The sequence below is a fragment of the Canis lupus genome, chromosome 14 (genome assembly GCF_011100685.1).
Source record: "Canis lupus familiaris isolate Mischka breed German Shepherd chromosome 14, alternate assembly UU_Cfam_GSD_1.0, whole genome shotgun sequence".
Classification (NCBI taxonomy): domain Eukaryota; kingdom Metazoa; phylum Chordata; class Mammalia; order Carnivora; family Canidae; genus Canis; species Canis lupus.
The window spans coordinates 5,500,704-5,515,837 of record NC_049235.1 but is presented as its reverse complement, the minus strand read 5'-3'; the positions used below and the strand labels follow the sequence as shown (position 1 = coordinate 5,515,837).

Below are 15,134 nucleotides of genomic sequence, written 5' to 3'. Positions count from 1 at the left end.
AAATATTTTATTTATTTATTCATGAGAGAGACAGAGAGAGAGTCAGAGACATAGGCAGAGGGAGAAGCAGGCTTCTTGCAGGGAGCCCGAAGTGGGACTCGATCCCGGGACTCTGGGTTCACACCCTGAGCCAAAGGCAGACGCCCAACCGCTGAGCCACTCAGGCATCCCTCTGAGAGATATTTTTATGAAAAGCCATGATCTCTTTGAGTATAAAGAATGAAAGAGGGACAGCCTGGGTGGCTCAGTGGTTTAGTGCAGCCTTCAGCCCAGGGCCTGATCCTGGAGACCTGAGATCAAGTCCCACATCAAGCTCCCTGCATGGAGCCTGCTTCTCCCTCTGCCTGTGTTTCTGCCTCTCTCTCTCTCTCTCTCTCTGTGTCTCTCATGAATAAATAAAATCTTAAAAAAAAAAAAAAAGAATGAAAGAATCAGTTTTGACTTTTGAACATAAATTATGTAGTATACCTCAAGAAAACTAATTTTATAGTAATGTGTAAAAGGAGGCAGATTCATCACTAGAGAAGTCAGTCTGGAGACTGCTCCAAACGTCTGTTTGTTTTACTATATTGTAACAACATGTTTTGAAGAGCTTTGCAAAATAAATGCAGAAATAAAAATTTAGTTGTATCACTCTTACTGATGTAGCTACCCTCTGATGAAACGGTTCATGATTAAGAGGATGGGATGCTTGCCTAGAATACAAAGAGTTTTTATAAGGAGGATGAAAGGAAGGGGAACTGAGTGGGAAAAAATTAGAGAGGGAGACAAACCATGAGAGACTCCTAATTCTGGGAAATGAACAAAGAGTTGCGGAAGGGAAGGTGGGTGGTGGGTTGGGGTAACTGGGTGACAGGCACTGAGGGATCCCTTGATGGGATGAGCACTGGGTGTTATACTATATATTGGCAAATCGAACCTTCAATAAAAACAAACAAAACAAGGAGAATAAAAGGGTGTGATCACTATTTACCCATGAAGTATGATTAGCATTTACTCTTCGGTATAAATCAGCACCTCATGTATTACTGATTGATTTGGTAAAAATTATATAGTTTCAAGAAAGCAATATATTTTGCTCTCATCAGGAAAAATAGAAACCCAAAAAAGTATTTAGAAATGCATCCTGAGGTGTCCCTGGGTGGCTCAGTCAATTGGACATCTGCCTTAAGCTTGGGTTGTGATCCCCAGACGGGCTTCCTGCTGAGCAAGGAGTCTGCTTCTCCCTCTGCCTTCACCCTGGCTGTGCACGCTCTTTCTCTCTTTCTCTCAAATAAATAAAATCTTTAAAAGAAAGAAAGAGAGAGAGAGAGGAAGGGAGGAAGGGGGATCCGGAATCTGCCAGGCAGTGAGCGTTACTGCAGTAAGTGCACATGATAATCTGGGGTGATATTTAGTGTTACTAAGACACAGTTGAGTTTTTTGAGAATCTAAAACTGCACACTGGTTTCATTTTAGTATGTATGACAGGAATAATCTGTAACTATTCAATCTGTTGCCTTGTTCTGATAGATGTGTATGGACTCAGAAAAGCATATGATCTACACCTTTGGTGGTAGAATTTTGACATGTAATGGGAGCGTAGACGACAGCAGAGCCAGTGAACCACAGTTCAGTGGGTTGTTTGCTTTCAACTGTCAATGTCAAACTTGGAAACTTCTTCGAGAGGACTCCTGTAATGCTGGGCCTGAGGACATCCAGTCTCGGATAGGACACTGCATGCTATTCCACTCAGTAAGAATATTCTATATATTGTATTGTTATTTTGTCATTATATCTCCATAGAAAAAGAAATAGATCTAAATCTTCAGAAAGAGATCAGCACTTTTCGTTAAAAATAAATCACTAGTGTTAACAATGATAGACAAAAATAAAACTTCCTCAGCAGTGAACTGGTTGTTAATTATAAGACTCTTCCCATTAACAGTAATTCCTAAATAGTTATTACTTGAATACTAATCTAGAACTTACAGATAACTACTGCTGATACAAATACTGTAGCTATTTCTCTTTCTTATACCTTTCTATTTACTGATTTCTCTTAGTAACTTAAAGATCAATTATTTTGTTTTATTTTCCTCTCTGCCACTCTCCATTAAATATGAAGAATTAAGAACTGACTTTATAGAATTAGAATTTAAATTTATTAGTAAAACCAATATCAGACATTTCTTTAACCTTCTCAGATGTCATAAGGCTAACTTGGGCTTCTTTCTGTTTAACATAACTTTAAAAACATTGTGAAATATTTTAAACATATATCAAAGTAGAGAGAAGAGTGTCCTTACTTACCTGTTTCAACAGTTATCAGTATTCCACTGTTCATTTTTCATATATCTATCCCACTTATATTTCATTTCTTTCTTTAATGTTTCTCTGATTTTCAAATTTATTCTGAAATTTTATTTTGCTAGGCAAGTGTCAGACAATGTGTCATTACACCTGTAAATACTAGGGTGTATCACTAACAGATAAGGATTTTTTATTTGCATAATTATGATACCATTGTCATACTCAACCCAAGTACCAATAATTTCATATTATCATTTAATACATAGTCTGCATTCATTTTGTTTTCTGAAATACTGAAAAATACCTTTCTATAGTTGATTTATTCAAGTCAGACTCCAGAATGGGTTTATGTATTGTATTTAGTTGTTATGTCTCTTAAATTTATTTTAGGCCATAACAGTACTCCCTGCTCCTATTTTCCCCCCTCATATACCATTTATTTACTTGTTAAAGAAACTGAATCATGTGTGCTCTCGAATTTCCCATAGCTAATTTTATCCTTGTAGTGGTATGATTGTTTAGTCTCCATATTTCCTATAAGCTGGTAGTTAGCTCTAAAGGCTTGATTTTAGATTTTCTCTCTTTTTGGGGAGGAGGGGGAATGCAAAAGGAGAAGTGCAAGAATACCTTAAAGATGGTCTGATTGCAAGCTATCAAGAGGCATTTTATGTGTAGCTTTCATACTTTTGGTGATGTTAAAATTATTCGATGGGTTTAGGTGTTACCAGCCTGATTGATCAGTAATAAAGGTTCTTGTCAACATTTTACCAAATGGCTTTTGCAGTCATTGATAATCATGATGTAGGGTTTATAAAACAGTGATTTTCTAGTTATGTTATTTATTCTGTATTTATTAACTGATTCTGATACTAAAAACTTAACAACCTCATTAACTATTTGGCCACCCTAATGTGCACACCACACAGGAGAGGTGATAAAAATGTTTTATTTTTTTTTCTTTATCACCTTTTCATATTAATGAGTTGAAACTCCAAAGTTAACCAGTATATTTTTAAGCATTATTATGAGCTTGTGGACTTTTATATATTTGATGTTTTTAATCCAGTGCTGTGATTATTCTTTTTGATAACCAAGTTTTTCTCTTTGTCCAATAGGGGTGCCCCCTTCCCAGAATACCTACACATATAGTTATATACACACATTTATGTGTATTATATATAAGTATCTTTTTTAATAACAGAAAAATTAAATCATTAGTTCATACTGTCATGGCCAATTCAAATTAAAAATTAATGAGTTTTAAAATTTAATATCCTTTTGATTTTGTATTTTATGTATCTTTTAAGGTTAAAATCCTACTTCCTAATGATAGTATTATATTACTTCTTATGTCTTTCTAAATAGTAACAGAATCACAAAACTAACAAAAATTACTGAATATTGCTTCACATTGCTTTCTGATTATTTTTCTGTTTAGGTTATAGCTAGAAATGGGTAGTCAAAAAAACATGAATTAAATCTCTACTACTTCTCCATGTGATCATGTCTTTATGTGGTCCTATTTTTACAGATATGTTTATTTCATTTAAAATGGGTTTTATTTCATTGTTTTTTCAAATTTCAAAAAAAATTGTTTTTCTTTTGAGTTAATTAAATAAAAACAATACACATGGTTCCAAAGGCAAAACCTGTAAGTCAATGTACTTTTGGAGAGATCGGATTTCTTTCTTCCTTGCTCTGTCCCTTCTTTAATTAGCTTCTTTCCTTTGTTTCTTTTTGAAGAAAGAAACAAACATATACACATTCATTTTTTCCTTTCTTATGCAAAGGCAGTACCCTGCATTCATTATTCTGTACCTTGCTTTTTACTTTAACAAAATATCCCAGAGATCACCTCTTAGTATGTAGTTTCATCATTCCTCTTTATACCAGCATAGTACTCCATTGCATGGGATCTGGCATAAAATTGCTTTTATAGAGGTTTAAATTTTAAAAGGATCATCTGAATTCTTCATAGAAGTGACTGCTTTCTCCCTTCTTTGCCCTTTTTCCTTATTTTTCAGAAAAATCGTTGCTTATATGTTTTTGGTGGCCAGCGATCGAAGACCTATTTGAATGATTTCTTTAGTTATGATGTGGACTCTGATCATGTAGACATAATATCAGATGGCACCAAGAAAGACTCTGGAATGGGTAAAGGCATTTAGTGATTCTTCTCTCATATCTTAACTACTTTAGATAGACTATATATAGCCTATTTTCTTTTCTTTCTAACCATTCTTCACTCTTTCCCCATGTCTTTAATTGAAGTAGTTCTGAATAAGAGGAAGAAAAATCCATCCACTAAATTATCTAATTTTATGTGTTTAAAATATACGAGTTATTATATTATTTGAGCAGAAAGACAATATTTAAATTCCTGAAGGCATTATTTATATGTGTGCTTGCTTGGCAAAGGGGCCTTGCAAGAATTAATGAGTTTAAAACTGTTGTATTCTATGTTTGCTATTCCTTTCCACCTTCTGCTTTCACTGTAGTGACTTATAAGGCACTAGCATGTGGAATATATCTTTGTTCTGAGGGAGAACTTCGTGTAACTGATAACAACTTTTAAGTTTGCATACTCAGCATCCAAGTTATTCTCCTTGTAATAGGGTGACTGGTTTGCCTGAGATGTCTCAGTTATGCATATTGCCCTGGCATTAGTAATTATTAGTAGTGCCCCTGATTCACTGTCAGATATCAGTTTGCATAGTTACCCTACATAGTAGTCACTTTGCCTTTGATTATTATACACAGAAGAATGATATTTAAGATGCAGTAATTTAAAATGCCTAATTTAAGAAATTAGATCAGCTGGCTTTTTCTTTTAGCTATTATTCATAAAAATAGATCTTTTTATTAAAATAGTTCCTACTTACAAGGAAAAACTTTAAAAAACATTTTAACAGAAGATAGTACCATAGTTAAAAACTGCATATGAAGGGACCCTCAAGACTCTTCTCCCATATTTCCTACTAGGCAGAGGCTAGACCTTTATTTTCTAGGGGAAATGAGTACAGAGGTGTTTTTTCCACCATGCTTAAACTACTTCCAAGATTAAAAAAAAAAAAAAAAAAGTGGCAAAGTGATAGTAGCAAAGGCTCAGTATAAAAATTCACTGTAGATAAGCTTTAATGACTATCATTTAAAGATATATTTTTTAAAGATTTTATTTGTTCATCAGAGACAGAGAGAGAGAGAGAGAGGCAGAGACACAAGTAGAGGGAGAAGCAGGCTCCATGCAGGCAGCCTGACGTGGGACTCAATCCCGGGTCTCCAGGACCAGGCCCTGGGCCAAAGGCGGCGCTAAACTGCTGAGCCACCCGGGCTGCCCCTAAAGATATTTTTTAAATGAGTTATTATATAGTAAGTTGCTAAACTCATCAGTGTAATGCTTTGTTCATGGTTATGGCTGGCTTTATATCCAGCAAAGTATGATAATCTGATGATAAATGTAATAATATGCTCATTGTAGAACATTTGGAAAATATAGAAAGATGCAAAAAAGAAACTGTATCAGACCACCCAGATGTAATGTTATAATTTTGATGTATTTCCGTCTATTTTTTAAAAATTTATTGTAGGGGCACTTGTGTGGCTGTCAGTTGAGTGTCCAACTCTTGATCTTGGCTCAGGTCATGATCTCAGGATCATAGGATCAAGCCCAAGCATCAAGCTCTGCACTGGGCATGGAGCCTTCTTGGGATTCTCTCTCTTCCTTTGCCTTTCCCTCAGGCTCTCTCTCTCTCTCTCAAAAAATAATAATAATTTATTGTATAAAATTAAACACAATTTTATATTCTGCTGCTTTTAAATTTACATTAAATTGTGGTAATTGTTTTCATCATTATGGTTTTACTACCATAGACTAGAGGTATTAGGGGAAGTGAGAAGTGTGGCTTCATTCCCTAATTACTGCTATAGTCAACTTTTATAAAATCAGAATTACCAGTTTTGCTGTGTGTTCTTTAATTTATAATTGATTTATGCAAACAAGCTCATTCGTTTAATAATATTTATTGGACACCTGCTAGCATCTAAGTTTGACCCTCTCCCTTCCTCCTTCCCAACGTATTTCAGTGCCATCTATGTGCCGTGTTTTAAACATGTGAGAGATACTGTGAGCCTGAGGGATAAGATCCCTCCTCTCAGAGGACTCACTTGCTGGTGCAGAGGCTTGCAGTTGCCATTAAGTACTGTGAAGAAAAAACATTGGCTGCCATGAGAATAAGTCGCATGGGAGGTCCCATGCAGATAGAGCAGGTTGGGAAACCTCATCTGCAGGGGTTATCTTTAAGATTTAAGAAGTAGAGAACTAGGAAAAACCATGTTAAGTGAGAGAAGAGCAAGTACAAAAGTCCCAAAGCAGGAAGGAACTTCGTGTGTTCCAGAAAGAGATGAGGCTGGTGCCAGTTGACGGTGGGGTCCCCACAAAGTCAGTATGAAATGAGGCTAGAAAAATAGTTAAAACTCTAATTGTTTGATGCCTTGTATAGATGCAAGAAGTTTGGATTTTTTTTCCAAATAAAATTGGAAGTTATTGAAAGGTTTAATGCCAGAGGCTTGATCTGATTGATTAAAATTTTGAAAATATCACTCTTTTCCTAGACACACATTTTCCGAGTGTTTAATTTTGACAATATGCCTACAAGTTGCAGTGTCCAGAGGCTATATGATGCTTTAATTGAGGATTTTTATGGCAGAGTTGAATGTCTGTTTAGACTACATACTTGGAAAGTTTTCCTGCCTAAAACTGTTGTGGTTTTACTTGGAATTGTGGAACCACAGCGGACTCTGTTGGCACAGTAGAATGAAACTAAAATCACTTTCGTTTTTCTTTTTTTTTTCCTCCATCTCCTTCCCTCCTTTCTTCTCTCCCTCTTTCTTCTTCTTCCCCTCTCTCCCTCTCCTCCTTTCTCTCTCCCTTCCTATTCATCCCTTCTTTTCTAACCCCTACCTGTGTGCCACTTTCTGTCTCCCACCACCCCAGGTGTTTCTGATACCCCTGCGGCCATAATTGAGAACCACTCTTCTAGCTCTCCAGAGCCTGTCTCAGCCCTTAATCAAGTAACCTTGGACAAGTTACCTAATTTCTCAGTCCTAGCTTGTGTGTCTGTAAGTGACTAAAATTATATCGTGTCCCTGCTCATGGCTATTTTAAGAGTAGAGACGGACTCACCCTCTAGTTTTGGCTAGTATTATATTACTCTTAGGTACCTCAGTTTTTACAAGAACATGCTAATGCTATCTACAGGTTCACTGATCTAGTCAGTAATTAAGTAATGCCAGTTTTACCTCCATCTTCTCTCTAGTTCCACTGCAACTAGTTTGAGCTATTGTTACCTATTTGGCCTTTGTTCCTAGTCTTCCTCCTCCTCCCCTTCCTCCTCTTCTTCTTTTTGTTTGCTTGCTTGTTGAGAGCAAGCGTGTACAAGCATGTGGGGGAGGGGAAGAGGGAAAGGGAGAGAATCTTTACCAGGCTCCAAGCTTGGGAGGAGCCTGACACTGGGTTTGATCTCATGACCATAAGATGGACGCTTAACTAACTGAGCCACCCAGGCACCTCTGTTTGTTATTTTTAAAAGATTTTCTCTTTTAAGTAATCTCTACATAGAACATGGGGCTCAAACTCACAACCCTGAGATCAAGAGCTGCATGCTCCACTGACTGAACCAGCCAAGTGCCCTAAAAACATATCTTGTTTACTTTGAACAATGACTATTACATTCACTATTTTATGAAGATTTCCCAAAGACTTTTTAAGTTCTTATATTTATAGGAGTCATTTTGTGTTGACAATACAGGTGATATTTACTCGATTACACTCGGCTTTAGTAACTGGACTTCCTCTTCTTGTTTCCCCCACCTTTCCCCACCCACTCATTCTCCATATTGCAAGCAGAATACAGCAGTTTTGTGTTACCAGTGAAGTTGTAGAATTGTATGCTTTTAACAGATATTTTTTGGTCATCTGCTGTGTGGCAGATAATAAGCTAAGTGCTAGAGATAGCAATTGTGAATAAGAGTTCTATCTTCCTAGAGCTTACAGTTGTGTGTGGGGAGAACAAAGAAGTAATTAACAAACTTACTTTTTGATTAGTGGTAATAAAATAAGAAAATACCTTTAAAAAGTGCAAACTCTGGGCCCCTGGGTGGTGCAGTCAGTTAAATATCTGACTCTTGTTTTCAGCTCAGGTCGTGATCTCAGGATTGTGGGATCGAGCCCCATATCTGACTCTGCACTCAGTGCAGAGTCTGCTTAAGTTTCTGTCTCCCTCTCTCTCTGCTCCTCCCACCCAGCTTTCCCTCTACCCCTCTCTCTCAAATAAAATAAATCTTTTTAAATAAAATAAAATTAAAAATATAAACTTGATAGGCCATCTTCCTTGATTAAAATTTGTTCCTTGTTTCCCTTTGCCTTCAGGATTAAGTCTAAACTCAGCCTGACTATTAGATTCCTTTATGATATACCCCGCCTTAGTTTTCTAGCCCCATTTTTATTTTTATTTTTTTATTTTATTTTTATTTATTTTTTTTTAATTTTTATTTATTTGTGATAGTCACAGAGAGAGAGAGAGAGAGAGAATGAGGCAGAGACACAGGCAGAGGGAGAAGCAGGCTCCATGCACCGGGAGCCCGACGTGGGATTCGATCCCGGGTCTCCAGGATCGTGCCCTGGGCCAAAGGCAGGTGCCAAACCGCTGCGCCACCCAGGGATCCCTAGCCCCACTTTTAGTATCTACCCTCTCTTTGCCACCAATTCTTTGTTTCATGACCACAGAATATTAATTCTTTATAGATTAAATACTTTTCCTTGCCTTTGGGTTTTTGTCCATGCTGTTCTCTCTGACCTCCAAAGTATAACTTATTTTGTGAACATCTTTCAGATCTTAGTTTATAGATCGTTATCTCCTGACATTCTCTGAGGAAGCCCACGTTAGGAATTAAAGTATATGGTTCTAATCTTCATTGTTAACACGATTCTAGATATTCATCTAATAGTATAATCTTGACTCTACTTTTCAAAACCTGTAAAAAGCTTAGCTGAAATACATAGACTTTTTTCAGGATTTCTTAAAGAGCATTCAGTCTTTTCAGTACTCTGAATCTCCTAAAAAAAAACAAAAACAAAAACCTTTCATTGGATTAAGTTAGAAAACCTTATGTCAGAACTGATATATTGAATTATCCTCCCATGGGATTACTGTCACCTGATTTTTAAAAATCCTGTTTTACTAGATTATTATTTATAATAATAATTTATAATAATCTAATATTATATTTATATGAAGGGATGCCTGGGTGGCTCAGCGGTTATGTGTCTGCCTTTGGCTCAGGGTGTGATCCTAGAGTCCTGAGATCCAGTCCTGCATCGGGCTCCCTACATGGAACCTGCTTCTCCCTCTGCTTAGGTCTCTGCCTCTCTCCTGTGTGTCTCTCATGAATAAATAAATAAATCTTAAAAAAAAAAAATAAGCCACGAAAAGTCCTTCTAAGGACAAGGCAGGGTACTATTTAAATTTCTACATTATTAAATATTCTCAGAAATTACCAATTTTGGCGATGCCTGAGTGGCTTAGTAGCTTGGGCATGACTCTTGATTTCAGCTCGGATCATGATCTCTGGGTGGTGGGATTGAACCCCAAGTCAGGCTCTGTGCTCAGCGTTCCTCTTCTTCTGTTCCTCCTCCCAACTCACACACATGTACTCTCTCTCTAGTGCACTCTCTGTCTGAAATAAATAAAATCTTAAAAAAAAAAATACCAATTTTCTTCCATTACACGGATGCTCTGTAATGTATTTAAACATTCTATTTATTAACTGTTCTTCTAAAGCTTTTCTACTACAGTAATTACTATAATTTGAGATGGACTTAACATATAATTACTGTGTTTATCTATGATTCGGTAATGTGGGTTATTTGATTAAAACTGCATTTATGATGTGAGTTTCAAATGGATTGTTTGAAATCATAGAAAAAATTTGAACTATTAAGATCACCAATTAGAAATGGCATCTCTAATTGTAAAATTGCTGCTGCTTGCTATAATTTTTTTATTGTGTCAGATACTATAAAATCCTAAATGTTTGTTCTTTATAATTTAAATGAATTATCTTAGATTTAATATCTCAAGATCTGAAGAAATTTTCAAATCTTAATTTTTAACTAGAGTATAACAATGTTATGCTCCCCTCAGAAAGAGATTATCATTTAAATCAGTGGATTGGCAGCTGCTTAGAAAGGAAGGATTTATTAGTATTGTGTCTAACACATACATAATTACATCAAAATTCAGCACATCTAAAATTTGGGTTTATTTCTGAATAACTTTTGGCAAGCACAATTGGTTTAGCAGACTCCCCATATGTAAGCTCTGTATTTCACACTAATTGAAAATTCTGCTTAGAAGATAGTCACACCACCAGAGCTTTATAGTTTGCTATAGAAACTCAGTTTATTGTAATAGGATTACTTTCTCATATCTGTATTATTCAGGGTAACAAACATATATTAAGTCTTCACCACTTGCTAGATGCTAAGTCAAGAACTCCTACAACCTAGTCCCTGTTCTGTAGTAGTTATGTGTTTACTTGTTTTATTCCTTAACATCTGTTGACTGTATTTTCCCACATCTGTCACTTTATTCCATTCTGTTCAACCATAGTGGCAGATTGGTGTAATTGAAAGAATGGTGAATTGAGAATCAGAAGACTTGGTCTTTCTTCATCTGGGTCTGCCACTCATTCCTCTGCAACTTTGGCAAAATTAAATACATAACTTCTCTGGGCCTGATTATTCATCTGAAAATGAGATTGGACTAGTTGATCTTAAGGCCTCATCTAGCTCCAAAATTTTGACAGTTAAATTTCATTCCCTTCTGCTGTCAGGCTGTAAAACTACCATGAAGGCTATGATAGTAATGGCTGTAAGATCTGATTCATGTATAAACATATTTTCATGAAAACCTTAAAAGTAAAATCTTACTGATTTTTGTTCAACTAATGGTCAAACACTGGTATTATTGACATTTTTAAATAAATAAATGTGTATGTAATTATATAGAATAGATCCTTATGGATTTGAACCTTTTAGACTTTTACCAATTAACTAAATCAGGCCAATTCAGCAGTATAGAGAAGATTCTGAGGCTAATGATTCACTGTTAGATTAGATTAGTTACTGAGCTAAGAAATTGCAGTGTTTCAGTGTAACTCTGCTTCATTGCTTTCCGTTTAACATCTTTTGTATTTGTTGTGCCATTGTTCTGATAAAATTGGATTATGTACTTTTTTCTCTTACCATTATTGTTGATACTAACTTTACATAATTTCCCCCTTCTACTCTCCCAAAGGTGTTTTTGCTTAGTTACAAGCTTTATACAAGTGTTGCATATTTTTAATATAAAATTTAGGTTGTTTGATAGTAAATCTGAATTAAAGTTCACTGGTAAAAAAAAAAAAGTTCACTGGTAAAAACAAAAATGCAAGAACACTACCAACAATTTTGAAAATGAAAAGTAATGAAGTAGTAGTAAATACTACCAGGTATTTATAAAGGTACAGTTTTGTACAGAATAATGGAATGGAGCAGAACAGATAGTATAAAAGGATGTAATGCTTAGAGCTAGTACTGGCAACTTTCAAAAAGAAAGGAAGGAAAAAAAAAAAGAAAGGAAGGCCAAGAGAATTGTAGGGATGTTTACCTAGCACCATGATTTGGTTGAATTGCTGAAACAATCCTGGAGCTGCCTACTTGCAAAATTTTGATTTATGAGCTAATTAATCAATTGTTATTCAGGTTTTCTGTTACTTGAAGCTGCAAATATCCTAACAAATGGAGAAATTTTAGAAAGCTGTTTTATTAAACTTATATTTCTGTGACAGTTCTGAAACTGTATTTTTTTCCCCTATGGCTTAACTAAAGTAACTAATAATATGTGCATTGGATCATGAAGCCAGAGAGTTGAGATTAGTTCATGAATTAATGCAATCATGTATCTTCATCAGGAATTGAAATGACTTCAACTGTTATCCCTGTTGTCTTTTTAGCCTCCCTGTAGGGTTTCCTTATGTTACAAATTCTGATAATCTCCCCCTGTTGGGTCAACTGAAGAAAAGGAAAAGAAAAAATGATTCAGACTGTCAGATAATTTTTTCTAATCTGTCCTATTTCAAGTTTTAAAGATGTTAAAGAAAAAATAGGAGAGTTGAAAGATCTTTGTAATTTCCTGGAAAAACTAAAAACAAGTTGGATGTAGCAGTTGTTGTATTATTCTTATTTTCTATTTTCTCAGACAAGTGTCCTTTCAAAATGTGTTTGTGATTAGCATATGATCTTGTTTACTGATCTGTTTTTCTTTGTGAGTCAGTTTTATAAAGACTGGGTAAGATTTCTGCTATTCAGATGAGCTTTGAATCAGTTGAATCTAAAACTTGAACCAGTTGAATCTAAAAGCTTTTAAAATATTATACATTGAAAATCTCCTCATTCTTCCCTTCCCCTTGCAACTACCCATTATCAACCATTAAATTGTAAAGATAGCCCTTTTTTCTTCTTGGGAAGAAAATCAATACAGAAGACTGTTAATAGTTATAACATGTTAGAATGAAAGCTTCTTCCTTCATTTTGACCTTTAGATGTTTTTAGTTCTTGGTTAATGCCAGTTTTGTTCAACCAGTTTTTGTTTCTATAAAATTATTGTGGAAGTAATGCAATGTACATAATTCATAAAGCAGAATTCAAACTATAAAATACCATAAAATGAAAATATTTCTGCCAAAGTTGTGAACTAACATAGATGACTGATTCCCTTCCCCAGAGATAAACCCTAAAAAAATAAAATGAGAGGCAACTGGCTTCCAGAAACTCTTTAAATAAGATAGAATGCTGTCTGTCCCCAAAATTACCTTGAGTTGATTCTTGTTCCTTCACTATAGAAACTAGCCTATACAACTGGTGCCAGAATCCAAAGAACAATATGATGGCAGTGTATGAACCCTACTGGTGTTAAGAGTTGATGAAAATAGATGTGAATTGACCATCTACTCTCAGTAATTCATTTCTCCTACCCTCACCCTTCAAGTCCAGGAAGACTGCCTTCTACTTTGCCCAAAGGGTCTAAAGGTGTGAAACCCTCACATAGGGGAATGATAGTAAGTTGAAGTGATAAACTGGTTCTTTGTGTCTGTGCTTTACTACCTTAGGGCTCTTCCCCTCCATTTTCCTTAAATTCATTGAGCTGATGCTACTTAAGGCCTGACCTTTGGGTCCCCCTAATATAATATATCTTAATGAAAGAATAGCTGATGCCCTGAAAAATCTTACCTCACAGAGCAGTATAACTAGACAGTTGAGGACTATAGCTATCTCAAAAGAAATCAGTCTGACAGCATATATGTTCTAAAGCAGAATTACTATAATAGCTGAACCAGGAATTCAAAACAAGCATGATTAATATAATTCAAGATATAAAGGGAAATATGAGTGATATGAAATAAGATCTCAAAATTGTACAAACAGAACCAAATGGAAATACTAGATATGAAAAATATACTTGAAATGAAGACTGCTCCAAATATTACAAGTAAAATGGATATGAATTAGTTGAAAGATTAGAATGAATGGTCTTTTAGGAAGAAATAGGAAAGAAAAAAAGATAAATAGAAATATAAAAAGGGGGCACTTGGGTGGCTCAGTCGGCTAACTATCTGCGTTCAGCTCAGGTATGGTCTCAGAGTCCTCAGATCAAGCCCTGCGTTGGGTTCCCTGCTCAGCGGGGAGTCTGTTTGTCCCTCAGCCTCTGCCTCTGCCCCTCTCCTCCTCAAATAAATAAATAAAATCTTTTTTAAAAATGAAAGAAAATATTAAAAAACAAAGGATGTGGGAAGGAATTGTACAAGTACCAACGTTTTAACAGCAGTAACAGGAGAGAAAAATGAAATTTTAAGAGGGCAAGATAATTGAAGAAATAATGAAGATACATTTGCTAGAATTCAGAAAAGACAAAGGCTTCAGATTGGTGGAAGTGCTTATACCATACCAGACAGGAAGAATAAGGGAACACTTACCTAGACATGTTGAAGTTTGATTAAGAATATCAAGGACAACAACAACAACAACAAAAAGAATATCAAGGACAGGGATGCCTGAGTGGCTCAGTAGTTGAACATTTGCCTTCTGCTCAGGGCATGATCCTGGAGTCCCGGGATCGAATCCCACCTCAGGCTCCCTGAGGGAGCCTGCTTCTCCCTCTGTCTCTGTCTCTCTCTGTGTGTCTCTCATGAATAAATAAACAAAAATCTTAAACAAAATCTTTAAAAAAAAAATATCAAGGACATAGGGAAAATTCTGAAAGATTTCAGAAAGATTACCTACAAGGGAGCAAGATGGATGGATGGATGGATGGATGGATGGAGGGAGGGATGGATGGATGGATGGATGGATAAATGGATGGATATCAGCTCAACAGCAATAGTGAATGGAAGAAAATAGTAAAGTTAAAAAGTACTCAAGGAAAATTACTTTAAACCAAGAAATCTATGTTCTTCTAATTTTCATATGCTAGTATGAAATAAAATATTCTTAGGTGTATTTGCCTAGGAAAGTTTGCACTATGAAGACCTGTTTTGGAAACCACTTGGAAACACGACTCAGAAATAAATTTAGGAGATGTCAGAAGTATGTGATAAGTGGCGATCAAATTATCTTGAGAAAATTGTTGCCAGAAGAAAAATACTAGAACCAAAATTCTAAACAGTGAAAGTATAATGGGGGAGGGGGAATAGGGCACTATATATAATTCAGGTATTGTGATTGGACTTATAGGTAAGAAGATATT

The 15,134-nt window shown here is 35.6% G+C and overlaps 1 protein-coding gene across 10 annotated transcripts in view; it reads left to right on the top strand.

The window, feature by feature from the left end:
- MKLN1 (muskelin 1) overlaps positions 1-15,134 on the top strand; it is a 328,108-nt gene that overhangs the window by 277,579 nt on the left and 35,395 nt on the right. For all 10 annotated transcript variants that reach the window (XM_038556486.1, XM_038556487.1, XM_038556485.1 and 7 more), the window contains 2 exons: positions 1,513-1,734; positions 4,317-4,446. In XM_038556486.1, coding sequence (XP_038412414.1) covers positions 1,513-1,734; positions 4,317-4,446 — 352 coding nt within the window. The remainder of the gene's footprint in view (positions 1-1,512; positions 1,735-4,316; positions 4,447-15,134) is intronic.